Source organism: Symsagittifera roscoffensis, chromosome 9 (assembly GCF_963678635.1).
Source record: "Symsagittifera roscoffensis chromosome 9, txSymRosc1.1, whole genome shotgun sequence".
Taxonomy (NCBI): Eukaryota; Metazoa; Xenacoelomorpha; order Acoela; family Convolutidae; genus Symsagittifera; species Symsagittifera roscoffensis.
In genome coordinates, this window is record NC_087070.1 from 50,765,506 (window position 1) to 50,782,895 (window position 17,390).

At 33.3% G+C, this 17,390-nt stretch overlaps 1 protein-coding gene across 3 annotated transcripts in view; it reads right to left on the reverse strand.

Annotated features, from left to right (window-relative positions):
* Positions 1-1,836: 1,836 nt before the first annotated feature.
* The window catches only part of LOC134854209 (uncharacterized), a 66,014-nt gene continuing 50,460 nt past the window's right edge, over positions 1,837-17,390 (reverse strand). For all 3 annotated transcript variants that reach the window (XM_063870372.1, XM_063870371.1, XM_063870370.1), the window contains 3 exons: positions 4,108-4,288; positions 2,628-2,798; positions 1,837-2,174 (listed from right to left, as the gene is read on the reverse strand). In XM_063870372.1, coding sequence (XP_063726442.1) covers positions 1,927-2,174; positions 2,628-2,798; positions 4,108-4,288 — 600 coding nt within the window. In that variant the 3' untranslated portion in view covers positions 1,837-1,926. The remainder of the gene's footprint in view (positions 2,175-2,627; positions 2,799-4,107; positions 4,289-17,390) is intronic.

A 17,390-nucleotide genomic window follows, 5' to 3' on the forward strand; every position in this document is an offset into this window, starting at 1 on the left:
CCACAATCCTATCCACAATCGCACAGCTCGTCCACGCAGAATTGTTTACAATAATAAATTTAACTTTTAACTTTCGCTGATAATAACTCGAACCAGTTTTAACACATTTCAAACTTTCCTTTAACCCGGTTGGAAAGGAATTATATAATAATCCGAACTAACCAACGCAAGCTTACTAAACACCACAAACCACAACCTAACGGCATGACCAGGAAAAGAAAACGCACGGTACCCAAACCGGATTAAAACAAGCTTAGAACTGAATAAATTTTTCTCTTAAAAATAACCGAACTAAAACAAGAACGCTTTTGCGATAAAAAATTAATACAAGGCCATAACTAAAAACAAAATTAACAAAGATTTGTATATGTAAATAATACAATGCAGTACATAGATTAAATACAACCCAAAGACGAGCAGCAAGGAATTTGACAACCCAATCACACTCCAACTACGGAATGGCAAAATACACCCGATATGCTGCCTACAGTCACTACATTCAATTGATTTAAAGCACGACTTGGCATCGCAGCAAAAGAAATCTATTGCAACAGAACAATGGCCACCTCGATGTTTAAGTATACGTACAGATCCAAGTCACCACGCACTGCAGCCAAAGTCGAACTACATGCCATTCCCAGACGAGATTGAAAATAGCAATGTTCCTATCAACCAGATCAACACTCATCACAATCGATGAGAACCCCGAACACGATCTCCCGAAACTGCCGTGATACATCTCTTCTTCCAAGCCAGAAAAAAGAATATGCTCGCAACCCCTAAAGAAAAACACCACCATCCATCATCCACTACAATGTGAACATTGAAAAACTAAAACTCTCTAAACCCCGGATGGGTGGAACCAGATCTCAACTGGTATTTATCATTGGTTATTAATATGATATTTTATCTCTATAAAATATTTAAAACTAACCAATCATACTCCATCAAACTAACAACCCACTTATTTGTAAGTGTTGAAACTTCTTGTAGTTTCAACATCAAAACAATTTGGATTAAACTTAGAATACAGTTGTTCTCATTCTGGAACTAACTCGCGTAAACCGGTGCACAGTAGATCTAATGAGACTAGGAGATGTAAGATTAAGATTAAGATCGGTATTAGACTAAGAAGTTGGACGAATCTATCCGGCCGAAAATAAGATAGCATGATGAGCAGACGGTGTACCCTATCTGAAGTTACTCTATGAGTTATAACCAAAAGGATAAAACTCACTAGGCATCGAATAGTTTTTGTTTGTTTATCCTAAGGTTTGATTGGGAGATGGTTTTGGTTTCTAAGATGTGCACTTTGTCTCTTAGAGAACAGGGATTTGAATTTTGAAAATTTTTGTTAAGTGCAAGGAACTTTTGGGAGTGAAAACTTCATTTTTTTTACGGAATGTTTTTTTCCGACTTACTGGCGCTCTTCTCGATAGAAAAAATTAGCTTGCCAAAAAAATAGCGGAAAACCAACATTCATCTAAGTTATTTCGATTTAAATTATCAGGATGAAAGGCATAAAATTTGAAGTATAAAACGCATTTTTCTCAAACTGGAATAACCTTAGGTGAAAAAAAATAATGATAATAAAACAAAATTTGCTTAGAAATCGCGTTTTAAATTTCCAACTTCATTCGTTTTGCAAGGATATTTTAAGAGAATACTTTACTACTTGGAAACAATACAAATTAATTATGCTTGCACCGGCATGATGATAGCCTTTCATAAATCCTCTGCGAAACCTCAATTTTTTTTTCATTAAAGTTCATACAGCTTTAGTTTTATTTCAAATATTCAAATTTAATTCGAATTGATATCAAAACATTACAATCATCTAAAATAGTCATCATTTGGAAAAAATCAATGTTATAGTAACGCTATAAAATCAATTGTTGAATTTTTGGCTGCGTTGATTTTTTTGTTTCAAATTTCACTGGTTCGCGGGAACACTTCCGGCTGCTTGAAATTATTATTGTTGTCACTGCCCATAACAGATGCGCAAATGGTGAGAGTTTCATCCATCAAGTATTGCTGACTGGACAAAATGAGTTCTTGGGATACAAATCGAGAGAGTCCAATGAGACCCGAGGAGTTTCCGACAATCGGCGACGCCGAGTGCTGCCGGGACGCATGTCCGTTCGTGGCTGTGGACGACGCGGTAGACGAAGACCCTACCAGAAAAAAATTAGGTATAATTGTTAAAATAGAAATTTCCGTCCATATTTTGTATCAAAAATTAAATCAATGAAAGACTTAAGGTACGGCAAAAAATGGAAATTTTGTTTCGTTCATTTCGAATGATGTTGAAAACCTGAGAAAGTAAATACAGGGGTAGCTTTTAGGCTTAACTCATACATACAGGTTATTTCAATAACCATTCAATAACCAATCATGCAAACTCTTTTTTTCTCGACGATTCACAAAACTTGTAAAATTTGCATGCTAGGGGAATCAAAATTTTAAAAAAACTTACATGATATTGAACTTGAATTAGCCAGAAACCAAATTTCTACATGACTTCATATAAATTCTCAAAAAATACCAGTTCTAACTTATTCACAAAATTGGACTGAAAATTAAATTCAAAATTCCAAAGTTGGAGGAATTCAAAATTCGATTGCTACCGTTTCGCTGTGACGACGACACTGAAGAGGCTGCGCTGTTTGACTCGTTTGCCAATGCATTGAACTTGTGGTTGACCCGCTGCACGATGTGTTGTCGCGACTGATCTTGAGACAGAATTGCTATTTTGACAGTGTGGGGGAAAGGCCACTGCAAATAGTTGTCGAAATCACCTGAAATTTAAACTAGACTACTAACCACCTACTTCTTTTTCAGCATACTACCCCCCCCCCCCAACCTGTTCCTGCAATTGGAATTAGAAATCTAGTTTGACGTTGAGAGTTATTAAGGGGAAGGGTTTTTATGTCGGAAAATAATCAACAAATAGGGTTTTTTATAACAAAATGGGAAACTAGTAGTTTTAGTGTCAAAAGCATGTTCCACGTCAATTTAAGACCATAAAGCCAAAATTAATGGCAAAAGGAGAGCAGTAGGGGTGCGTGTCTTCCAATATATGGGGGGCGCTTAAATTGGACTGATCTTAAATCAATTCGCGATGTAGCGAGACTCAAAATTTTCGGCTGGAATGCGAAATTTCGATCGCCATCTATCTTGCGCGAGCGTATTCGTTCTCGACTTCAATCGCGTAGGTCACGGGAGGGGATCTAAAATTTGAATACACATTTTTGTTCCGACTATTGAAAATGGAGAGGAACTTTGTATTCGGGTCTGTTTTAGTTTTTTTTTGTTTTCAGAACCACAAAATCAAGTACCATAAAATCAAGTACCACAAAGTCGGACTGGTTTGAGTGATATATCATATTGAAGCCCTTTCAGTCGTGATTCAAATGACATTTAAAAAAAATCCATAAAAATTTTCCCAGTGTCGAGATGCTCTGGACTAAATTATGTGTGATTTGAAGAGTTTATCCATAACGCTGAAAGCGTAACGCAAATTAATTATGCGTGGCGAATAATCCCGCATAACAAAATCGTTCCAAAGTGAATTGAGGCTAGCTAATTGGTCGTAGTAATTTCGTACGACTCAAAATTTGACACTTTGATTTTGTCCAAAGTGTACAGGTTTTCAATAGTTTCTTTTCCCAAAAAATATTCGATATAAATTAAGAGACAGTCGGAACATTCAGGGCGCTTTGCCCTGATATGCGAGCAGTCTTGTTTAAAGCATCTTTATTTTTAAAGCATGTAAAGCTAGTTTTGGAGTTTTTTAGTTTCATTTTGGCAAACATTTTTTTGTCATTTATCTACAAAATTTTTGTCCAATTTGCCTATTTTACTATGACTGTCAAATATGCCCTAATTATATTTTTACGCAGATCCTTCTATCATACCAAGCAGAAAAAACTACACTAATTTGGAAAACAAAACTATATAAACCGTAGTTTTCTGAAGACTATCTATGGTCGGAACATTCTCTGCCAATTGCACAGAAACAGGCAATCCTCATGTCTTTCAAATCACTCAAAAGAACACTGAAAAGGCATTTCTGATAGCATCAAAAGGAAAAAATCACAAAAGCACCTCGGAGTACTTTGATGAATATGGACAGGTGGGATCCCTTGGCAGACTGCAGTCCGTCCGGGTAGAGGAGGAGGCACAGCTTGTATCCAAACCGGGAGGAGTAGAACACTGCACTCTGCAACTCCACCCCCCTCTTCCCACCCGACTTCGCATCCATCAGACGCTCTCCGAAGTTGCGCACCTGCCGAACAACACAATTCCAACCTCACGTGGAAACCTTTTGTGCCTTTGTATGAATACATCCACAGGCAGACATGGCATTCTCTCAAGGTTAGGCGGGGGAACTTCACAACGTATTTTTCGAGCTATCCCAAAACATGATAGAGATGTTAGTTTGACAAAACCTTCAGCGCGGCCCAAATTTCGAAAAGCAGGCCAAAATGACGTCTATAACGTTTTTTTTTGTAATGACTATAATTAAAAAAAAAAAACGTTTTGAATTACAAAAATGTCGGCTCGCTTACCCCCTCAGTTTATTGCATATTGGCAGATAATGTTTTAAGGGCTGTTTGATGAAAAATGGATGCCGTAAAATAGTAACCAATGGGTGACCTTTTCAGTCAGGGGCGGATGTAGGGGTTTTCTCGAGGGAGAGGGGGTTTGGATTTTCAAAAAAAAAAAAAAAACGTTGACGTTTTTTTAAGTCGACCAAACTGATTATCCGAGCTTTCTCGCAACACTATAAAAACCCTATTTTAACCAAAAAAAATTGCCCCACAGATAAATTTTTGAAAAAAAAAACAGTAAAAAACTCTTTGGGCACTTTTTAGAAAATTTTGACCAAATGAAGCGTTTTTTCTGGGCGCGCAGTTCCCATCAAACTTAGAATATAATGGCGCCAAAGGTGCTTTTAGAAAAATTTCAGGGTTGGTCGGCCTAAGGTGAAATAATATGAAATAATAACAAAGTGGGGACCCTTTGGTTGGCGAATGGGTCGAATCCTTAGAAAAAACACAAGCAACTGTTCATAAATTTTACGTGGTCTTTTTCACCCTGACAGTAACAAAAAGCTGTCGATTTTTTGGTAAGTGTTAAGACACTGAGATAATCCAGACTCAATAAAAAAAAACTGTGTATTTTGTGAATTTTGAGCGGATTCTGCTCTCTTTGATCTTTCTTTTTTCTGATCGTTCCGACGCAATTTTAAAATGTTTAAAGACCTGTCCAGAGACCTACACTAACCAGAAAGTGCTCCTAGCCATTGTGCAGTTTGGCTTCGTAATGTTGGTCCGAACAATACAATTTCAGTGAAATATTTTTGACTAACAATGGTGGTTTGAGTTATCCGGACATAACGGATTCAACTTGATATGTATAACGTTTTTTCTCATTTTAGTTTGACTGTAGGTAGAAAATGATGAAGATAAATCTTGCTTTAAATATCAGCAGAATTAATATAGAGCGCAGTGTTTTCAAAACTCGGGCCCCACATTTTTCCCAAAAATGAATCATTTTGGCTTTTTAGTCATTCAAAAGGGATGTCAAAACTACCAAATCGATCATTAACAATCATAATAAAGTGAGCCTTTTAAATGTCTAACAAACTTCAAGAAGGGTTTAATCTCCAGAACAGTGTATAAATTAACTTTTTTATGATAGAGAGACAAAAAGATCTTCTTTTGCATAGAAAACACCATCTATTTATTTAAAAGCAATTTCCAAACGTTTTCCGCAAGGCTCTCGAGATTATACCCTTCTTGAGATAATACCCTTCTTGGGCTACATAAGAGGCTCATTTTATTCTAATTATGTTAACAATTGAATAGGGAGTTTTTAAGTATTTTTGGATTGACTAAAACTCCTAAATTGATTCAGCTTTAAGATAAAATGAAGTGCACAAATTTCGCAAAACAAATTTCATCATATTAATTCTGCTGATATTTGCAAGATATGTTGCCATCTTTTTGAACATAAATTCAACGTCAACTCAAGTTAAGAAAAACACGTTTTAAGTTTCAATTTTAATCCGATGTGTCCGAATAATTTAAATTAGCACTGTACTTCTTAACAAATTGTAGCAGAATTTCTAAATCAGGAAAAGCAGTTGGAACCTGATCTAAACTATATTTTATGATTGGATAAATTAAATGTTTTACCAATGTAAAGTATTTAATATTAACCAATCATGATCCATCTAACTAACAACCCACTTATTTGTAAGTGCTGAAGTTACTTGTAATTTCAGCACCAGAGAGATTTGAATTTAACTTAGAAATTAGTTGGACTCTCCCGAGCACTTCAGCAGCCGCAATAAACCAGTATACCCTAGATCTATTGAGCCTAGCAGAGACTAGTTAAACAACCTGAGACTAGATAGTATAAGAGTAAGATTAGGATCGGTATTAGACTAAGAAGTTGCACGAATCTATCCGGCCGAAAATAAGATAGCGTGACGAGCAGACGGTGTACCCTATCCGAAATTACTCTATGAGTTAACCACCTCGGTCCTAACTCATCTGGTGCGACCATAAGTCTCGAACAAGACCTTAATAGCTTAGAATTAACCAAAATAGATTAGAAATTAGACAAAAACATTTACAAAATGTTATACGACAATAATTTAATCGAAATGTCTCTACGACTCAATAGATCAGAGCCAATATTCCGAACCATAACAGAACTACCCGGAATTGGAAGAAGACCTCGAACCAGAGACGACATACGACAAAGTAGAAACTTGCCATATAGCTATATGATAGTTAGGCAAAAACCAGAACAAACTTTTATATTTAGAATACTACTGGCAATGAATTTAGATTTTCATTTGCAAACATAAAACCTTGAAGTTAATCTTCAAAATCATTTCAGGCGCTAAACAAAATTATTAATATACAATAACGATTGATAAAAAGATCTAAGATCGTTTTCCTAAAATTCTGCAGTAATATACAAAACATGTTTGAAAAATATTTATTGAAAAATAAAAAATAAAAATTAGTAGCATGACAATAAATGGTTAATAATCATAAATCATCCTGTTGTTCCAGCTCCATCACCTAAAACATAACAGCAATCATAAACTCACTAATATCATCAAAACACTAAATCTTTCCTTTACACACATTTAAAATTTTATTAAAACTTAAATTCACTTAATTTTAAAACCAGATCATCAAGGCTTATCCTTGGATCTTAAATCATTTTCTACTTAATTAAATTTCAAATTTGATCATCAAGGCTTATCCTTGGATCAAACAGAACAACTTTGTTCTCCCCCACCCACTTAATTAGTGTCTAACGACCTCAAACGTCGATTCACTACCCAACCCTTTCTAAAGACCCAAGACTAATAGAAATTTTTAAACAAAACTAATCATTCAAATTAGGATAAAAAGTGAAGAACTTCGGTTATTCATCCTTCACTTGACCCCCCCCCCCTCTTACCAGACCCAGGATAAATCTTAGACTTAGTAAGTTTAAAATAGTACCTAACGAACTACTCGCGTTCTAATTATACCTGAACCTTGTGGATCGATTTACTATTCTCCAACCCTTGAACACAATCACTACCCCTAAGTAAGATTAAGTAAGTTAACACCTTAACTTATACTAGCCACGAGAAAGTAAAAAATCATTCTTCGGAATCGATATACTTTTCTCTCCAACCCTGAACAAACAGACCCAGGTTAAGCTAACCAAAAAATCGTAAGAACTAACAGTTTAAGAAAATAGAAACCATTTAACAACCTTTTGCATCCGTCATCCTAAACCTTATGTCATTTAAAAACCTAGGAAATAAACAAACAATCGTTTTACACAATTGTGAAATAGATAACAAAAAATTCGACCTTGTAATCACACCTCATACACAAACAGTTGGATACATTCGAACAAAACGACAAACACTAAAAAGAAAAATAATAACGAAACAAAGACAAATAACACGAAAAAGATTTTCAAAAAATCGAAACGCATTTTCAGAATCAGAAACCAACAGTTTAGACGAACTTTACAAACTAAAAGAATCAATAGATAAAAATTACCCACTTCACGATCAATTATATTTTTCTGACTCAGAAACAACTTCAAATTCATCAAAAAGAGGAAAAAGAAGAATAAAAAAGCAGTATAAACACAAACCAGTACATTTATACAATTGGAATCAACCAATTCGACACATTAATAATTACATATTAACAGTCATCGAACGAAAAAATGAGCTCAACGCACACCCCAGGTGAAGAAAGTCCAGATGATGATGAAATCTTTCCTTTTATAGTAGACGCAGATACTGATAGAGGACAACACATATTTTGTCAAAATTTACTCGTAAATTTATTTGAACCCGGAATAAGTCCATGTAAAACAGAGTTCCCAGATGTAAAAATCAAAAGACAAATCATAGACCACTACTTAAAAGATATATGCAACATAACACAACAGTATGGAATCTACTCCATAGAATTCACCTCACCAAACCATAATAATAGAAAATATACAATTCAAACAGACGATCTTAATTTAGAATTTTCAAAAGTTTTTTCAGAATATATAAAAAGCATCCAATATCATAACTCACAAAGAGCAAACTCCATATTCACCAATGAAGTTTTCGCAATAATATATAGTTATATTTCGATATTAGAAAACGAAATCCCTATAACAAATGTCTCACCGACAGAAACATCTAAACATTTAAGAGTACGACATGAAATCACACTACTCTCTAGTTATTTGAACATCATTAAAGAAAATTTCACGAAAGACGACGTTTCACAACATACAAAACACGATCTACAAAAAATTTTGGCATGGTTTATAATAGATTATTTCACACACAATATTGATTTAATTGCACAAGCAAGAAAAAATTTTAGACCCCAAAACTCGAACGATGATACCGCTATCACAGAACAATCAGATTATGTTTGGGACCCCGAATGGTCTCATCCCGCATTTATAAGCTTCCCACAAACAATCTCGAGTCAAGCAATAAGTACAATATCTTACATAAGAGATTATGTAAAAGTAATACCATTAACCATTGATGCGACACCATTAAACTATAATACATTTTTACCCGATACACAAAATAATAGTTTAAACTCTACAGTTATACACAATGAAAACCTCAATGGAACTAGGAATCTTACTCAACAAGATATCCAGACACCATCACACTTCATAAATGAAGAAATTGTACACACAACAACTACACAACAAAGTATTTCACCAATACGCCCAAATTTAACAACACCAAGAAATACAAATCCTTCACAAACACAGGTAACCTTACAATCAACCGTTAAACCTTCGGTTGCCCCTAAATATTCACATATGGATTACCAAACATACAGACCCATGACAATACCATCAAAAACACGCAAAACATTCACTAGAAACAACTTTACAGACCATAATTATAATTATACACATCCATCAAAAACATATAATCAACCACAAAGAAATTTTAACCAATATACAAGATCTCGAAATTGGGATAACCCAATGAGCCAACCTAATTCAATAAATTTCCAAACAAATCCTCCACAGGATCACAGTGAAAATTACCCATTTTTTCAACAAAATAGAAATAAAAAACAGACATCTTATCAAATGGATTATTTATCCTCAGATGATGATTTCTTACAACCAGATATATTTGCACCAAATACTCAAGAATATCGTAGACAAGGAATACAGAGAACACGTACAAATCATAGAAATTTTTCTCCACAACCAATAGATGCACAACATCAACAACCAATTCAACAACAAAATCTAATTAATACACAATCTTTTCAACCAATTCAACAACAAAATCCAATGACTGCACACTCGTATCAAGCATCACAAATGCAAAATGAAATACCACTCCCATATTATCTCCAACAACATGAAATAACAAGAAACCAACTTTCAAATTTTTCTCAAATGCCAAATGCAGCAGAATCATTACAAATGACAATGAATCCATACCTTATGGGTGGATCATCAATAACATCAAACAAACCTTTAATGGTTTTCACAGGAACAGACCCTGAATACTCTGTAGAAGATTATTTAAATGCAGTAACAGCAAACCTGATTTTAAATATTGGACCTGAACCAATAAATACGCCACTACATCAAAATTGGATACATCGACGCACAGCGTTAATACAACAACCTTAGATGGCGCAGCCCAAAAATGGTTTTCAGTACTACCTCTAGAAATAAAATCAAACTGGAAAAGGTTTACACAGGAATTTTCAAAAATGTTTGACTCCGAAAGAAACAAACAACAACAAAGAGTTTTATGTAATGAAATTCGCAGATTACCAAACGAAACCATCAAGCAAATAGCAGTACGAATCGAAACACTAGTTCGAAAAGCATATTCATTAAATACACATGACTATAAAAACACAAAGATGACAGAAATCTTAATGATGACCTTAACACCACAATTAAGGAAAATAGCAATAAAAAAGAGAGCATCCCATCCTTCTTCAATTCGAGAACCCGATTTAGATTTTCGAAAACTAGTAGACAAATTAGAACAAGCAGAAATCACGATGAAACTAGAAGAAACGGAAAATCTGAAATTACAATACGTTAACAGAATTGAAACGACTCCCACTAATATTAATAATATACAGGAATCAGAGACAGACCTCGTTGAAAAAATCACTGAAATACTCAATATTTACGAAAAGAACCCAAACTTTAAAGGCAAACCATCTTTCAAAAAATGGTGTAATTATTGCCGACGATACGGACATAGTATTTCCGAATGTAGACAAAAACAGCAAGACAATCAAAATAAACCTCAAAAATATAAAGAACCAAATAAATCATTCTATCAATACATGAAAAAAGATCAAAATCTACCGAACAAAACAGTTTACAGCAACAACAGTTCAGGAAAACCACTCCCGAACAATACAAATTATACAAGAAATCAATCACCATATAACTCAAGTTATAGAGGAAGATCACCAGAACGAAGAAACACGTATAATTCATCACAAAATCACTACAATAGACCAAATAGTCGAAATAACTACTCCAGATCAAATTCAAATACACAACGATTTGTTTCTAGATCTAATTCCCAATCAAGAAATAACTACTATCCAAACAACCAATCACGAAATTCATCATACAATAGGAATAGAAACTACTCCTATAATCGAAATAGAAGTTATTCAAACAACCGAAACCAGAATTACCCGAACAATCAATCAAGGAATAACTCATATAATAGATCGAACTATAACAGACCAAACAATAATTACCAAAACAGATCGCGAAATAATTCACAAAATCGACACCCAAGTTATAATAATCGTTATAGAAATTATTCCCAATCACCACACCGGAATAATAATAACTATAATAATTCTAATAATCGCCACAGAAGTAGTACACCTAAACATCAAAGACAAATCAATCAAGTACAATCTAATCCAGAAACAACATCAGACCCTCCAGGTATTGATGACACAGTAACTGATACGTTACAACTCAATCAAATAAACTGTACATCATCAGATTCAGAAAGCGACACTGAAAACACTCTTTCTATCAATATGATAAAAGTCGAAAATGACTATGAATCTGTCATATATGAACAACCCTTTCCATCACACATATATGAAAATCAATCAGAATTTCTTCAAAATTATTACACTACACCCATAAATTCCACACCAACGACGCAAGAATCAAATGAGATTAACACTACAAATCAAACCAATAAAAATACCAAAACAAAATGCTTGAATACAAACCACATTTATCAAAATGTACAAAAAGAACAACCCAAAGAAAAAATTTGGACAATACCATTTCTCTTAGAAAGCCCAAGAAATAAAGAATTTCAACCACCAGACCTTGAAATAGATTTTTTAATTGATTCAGGAGCAGAATCAAACATAATAAACATCCCCACATGGAATGAAATAAAAACCTTACACCCAAAGCTAACACCTCTTGAAACCTCCAGCAAACTAGCAACAGCACAAGGATCAACATTGATAAACTACGGAAAAATCCAATTATTTCTCCTCCCCACCAGAACAATGGAACAAAGCAAAATTTTAAATAAGCCATTTAAACAAATATTCCATATCACTGACATTAAATATAATATCATTGGAATACCATTTATTTCGAAGTATATACCAACAATTAACATACTAAATAGTAAAATATTAATCAAAGATAAATATACAAAAACAAAAGAAACATCCTTAACATTTTTTCAAAGATTAAATAAACAACCACCATTCTTTTCAAAATTCTACCCGATATTTAACCAACAAAGAAAACACCTAAAACCACTATCAGGAAATATCTATAATTTTTCAATCAAACAAGTTCACCAATATGATAAAGAACAAAACAAACAAAAATTTTATATGTCAGAATTTGAATTCAAACCTATTCACAAATTTTTCAAAATCACAATATCATCCATAAAATATTTGAAAAATTCGAATTCAGATATCATTTCCTTACATGTCTATAACAACACAACTTACCAAGTAACATTACCTTTAGGACTTTTAGGATATTGTGAAACCAACGCTACAATATCACCAATACACGAAAAAGCCTATCGCGTAAATAATATACTCCAACTACTAGATATTTGCCAATCTACATTTCTTAATGAAGAATTATCTATAAATAATATAATAAGTAACGAAAACAGAAATACGGATTATTTCACAAAAACTCCATATTTCAAACCTACATTCAACATAAGTAACTACACAGAGGACCAACAGAAATTTTTAACAATGTTTAATTTCCAACATTCACAAATAACACAAGACGAATTCGAAAAGTTAGCCAAACAGCTAATTGAATATTCATCAGTCTATGCAACATCAAAATTCGATGTTGGAAAAATCAGTTCATCACTACATCTCCCGTTAAAACCAGACGCAGTTTTCAAAAAACAGAGAGCAAGTAAAGTACCAATTCACTTACATGATAAAGTGAACAGATTACTCGATATTTTAGAACAATACAACATTATATCACCGGTTAATAAAGAAGAACAACCAAAAGGCAACACATTTATCAACCCTGTTATCATACTAGCTAAAGGAGAATCATTGAAAATCGTTCTCGATGCTAGATACCTCAATTCACTTATAGATGAATCAAAATGTAATTGGCCCATTGAACCAATACAAGTTATTTTAACAAAAATAAACGGCAAATACTTTACAACCGCCGATATGAATAGTGCATACAATCAAATGCCACTAGATGAACAATCACGACGTTTAACACAATTTGTTATCGGAAACCAACAATATGAATTCAACCGCTTATTCTATGGAATATCCATAGGACCAGCAGCATTTTCAGCTTTTATGAGCAAAATTTTTAGACCACTGATACTCAAGAAAAACGCAATCACCTATTTAGACGATGTTTTTATGCAATCACAAACAAAAGACGAGATGTTCAATGTTTTAGAAAAATATCACCAAATACTTCAGAACGAAAATCTGAAGGCCGCCCCCGATAAATCACACTTCTTTTTGACAAGAGTTAAATTCTTAGGACATAATATAGAAAGAAAAACAATCACTCCATTGAAATCACGCATTGACGCTATTCAAAAACTTCAACCACCAACAAATAAAAAGAAAATCCAAGAATTTCTTGGAATGTTAAACTTTTTAAGTAAATATGTTTATAAAATTCAATTATATCTACGACCATTTTATGACATCCTTAGACAACAAAATAATTTTGAATGGAACACAGAACATCAAACACGATTTGAAGAAGTAAAGAAACTTTTAACTGAACAAATTTCAAACACAATTCCAGATTCAAATCAACCATTTTATGCAATGTGCGATGCTTCGAACTTTGGCATCGGTGCAGCACTATTACAATCACATAATGGTACAAATAAAATGAACCTCATATCAGCAAATTCTCGATTATTCACTCAAGCAGAGCTACGACTCTCAACTCTAATGAGAGAATGTACAGCCATAATATATACACTGACAGAATATGAATTTCTGATACTTGGATCAAAACATCCAACAGTTCTATTCACAGACCATAAACCAATCATCTTTCTCTTTACACAAAAATCTAACCCAAACCACCGAGTTTACAGATTTCAACTAATTCTAATGAAATTTCCAAACTTACATATAGTTTGGACTGCAGGAAAAAATCTTGCATTACCAGACACCTTAAGTCGAAATACACCACCTGAATTACTTACACGAAAAACAACAGTTGAAATACCCAAAAACACAAAATTCTACCTTGCAGAAAACGAAACATCACCCCGATTGGAATGCAAATATGCAGTAAAAACTGATATTGAACAATCACAAATAAATAGTTTACAACATTTCCCACTTTATTTAGATTGTCAAAATAATCATTATGAAGTTGATTTACTTGGAACATCAACTTTCAAACCAATCCCATATTCTCAATGGATAAAAAATAACACCCAACAAAAACGAACAAAACAACACCCGCCTAAAAAAGACCATTTTCCACTAATTGAAAAAGAAGACTTAACTGATAAAATAAATTTATCAGGACCACAAACAAATGATTCAAAATACACAATAAATCAAGTTTTTGACCTCCATGACCCACTTGATACAATACCTTTATCTAAATTAGAAATCGAAAACATTTTTCTCCCCCCAACAGAACTAATTACAATTTCAACACTGAAACAATATCAAAACCTTGACCCAGTAATTCGACAACTGAAATCATGGCACAAATATAAAACTAAACCTATCAAAGCAGATTCAACCATTCTAGGAAACAAAACACTCCTCCGATACTTTCGCAAATTTAACAACACAACCATTAACGAAAATACAGACCTTTTAGAGTATAACCTGAATGAATCTACAGTTCCATGTCTCCCTTTAAGTATGATTCTTATAGCTTTTAATATTTCACATACACAAAATATTAAAGGACACTCTGGATCAGAGAAAACATATTCAAATTTTATACAAAATTTTTATTTCCCAAATGCACCAATTTGGATAAAAGTACTATGCAATGACTGTATAGTATGTCAACTAAATAAACCTTACCCAAATCAAAAACAAATAGCACAAAAACAAGATTTTAAAGGACAAAGTTTGTACTTTAATCATCGTATCTCATTTGATACTAAAGGACCAATTTCACCCTCATCCGAAGGAAACTCCTACATTATGGTAATTGTTGACGCATTTACACATTATGTAGCACTTAACCCAGTACCACATTGTAACGCTTATTACGCTTACACAACACTCTATGAACACTGGATAGCAAAATTCGGACTACCAGAAATTTTAGTTACAGACAACGGTACAGAATTCATAAATAATGAAATTATCACACTATGTCATTTATATAACATTAAACACAAACCACGTACATCTCATGCACCTTGGACAAACGGCTTAGTCGAAGGTATGAACCGTTCATTACAAGAATATCTTAGATGTATCATCAACGGAAATGATACAAAATATACCGAATGGTCAGCAGATGTAAAATTATTTCCCTTAGCATATAATTCACAAATTACGACAACTTTAGGAATGTCACCATACGAAATGGTTTTTAACCAAAAGCCACGCAAACCAATAATGTTTACAGCAAATTCTCATAAAAACGCACAAGGTTATTGTCAACCAAATAAAGACTCAATTTGTTATAACCTACCTTTACATACACACGATGAAGATCATTTTCATCACCCACAAATTCTTAAACTAGCCTCCGGTACACACACCGAATGGATTCTAAATAGAGATAAAAAACACAATGAAATTTATCAAAAAATAACAAAAAAGTTATTACAAAGACAAAACATTAATGAACAAATCAATTCACGTTTTACACCAGCCTCCGAATTAAAAATTGGAACATTTGTTTTAATACCTAATTTTAATACACAAAAAGGAATTTCTAAAAAATTACAACCCCTTCGAAAAGGACCATACCAAATAATTGCAAAACCCACTGATGTCACATATAAAATTACCGACTCAAACAAAAAAGAAATCGTTCAACATCGAAACAACCTATTACCTTATTACCCAAAAGAATACGCACTCCGCGAATTAACTCAATTATATTCTTTCACAGGATTAAAAATCATTCAAAATGAACCACATCTGAAAAACACAGAACAAAATGATAACCCCACCGAAAATCAAAACACAAAACCAACCACCACCAAAAACAATACACAAAACCATAAAGAATCCCCAAAACAAAGAAAAAATAGAAAAATGACCGAACAAATAATACCCCAAGAACAAATCGACAAATCAGAAAATCGAAAAACAACAAGACTCCGAAATCAACCACGTAAAAACTATAAAATATTCATCCCCCAATCTAAAATTTTAAAGAAAGTGGAATTTCAAAAGTAATTTTAACATTATACTTCACAATCTTGAAACCTTCGAAACATTTTTCATTTACATTTTTCAAAATAACATGCTGACAAGTACGTAATAATTCTAGTTCAAAATAAACCAATAGGATTCATCCAATCCGTCACTTTCTCTAACTCAAACTAAGACCAATTAGACGAATCATATAGAACTCCAGGCACATCTATAACTATAACTTTACGACCTCCAGGTCAAAAATAAGCAAACCACTCCAACTTGACAACTAAAATAAATATCACCATAATACCGTACCCCTCCCTTATCTAATAACCCAAAGATCAACAATATTTCCCCAACTCAGACCACGAATACCCCCAAAGCAAATTTGTTAACTTAGCCTAAAGTAACAAAATGAACATTTTAATTAGCCTAAAGTATAAAAATCTCACCATACCCCGGATCATTTGACAAACAAAAATAAAGAAAAAGACGACCTCCCAGTCACCATGAAAATTGCCCCCAACAATTTTTTACAGAACTCAACCCACTTGTCAAAAAACTAATAAATAATCCGACCACACTAGAAAATCGCCTCAAACAGCAAAAAATATTCGACCAAGAGATCATTTCTTAAATGCTCTTCTCTCAATCAGTTACTCAAATACTCATAAATCTTAAACATTTTTTTACAATACTTGAAACCTTTATAATATTTCTTTTTGATATACTTGAATCTTTTCTAATAATCCTAATCATTTTTTGTAACATTTTTTTAATTTTCTACACTATACTCGAACTATTCCTCCAACTTTCCAAAACCCTTGATTACATCCACAGGTACGAGTCATATAACTTGTCTAAATGATACGAACAATTTTCAGTAGAACCGATATTTTTTTATTGTTTGTAATTTTCATAGCATTCTTATCATCCCTCATTTTG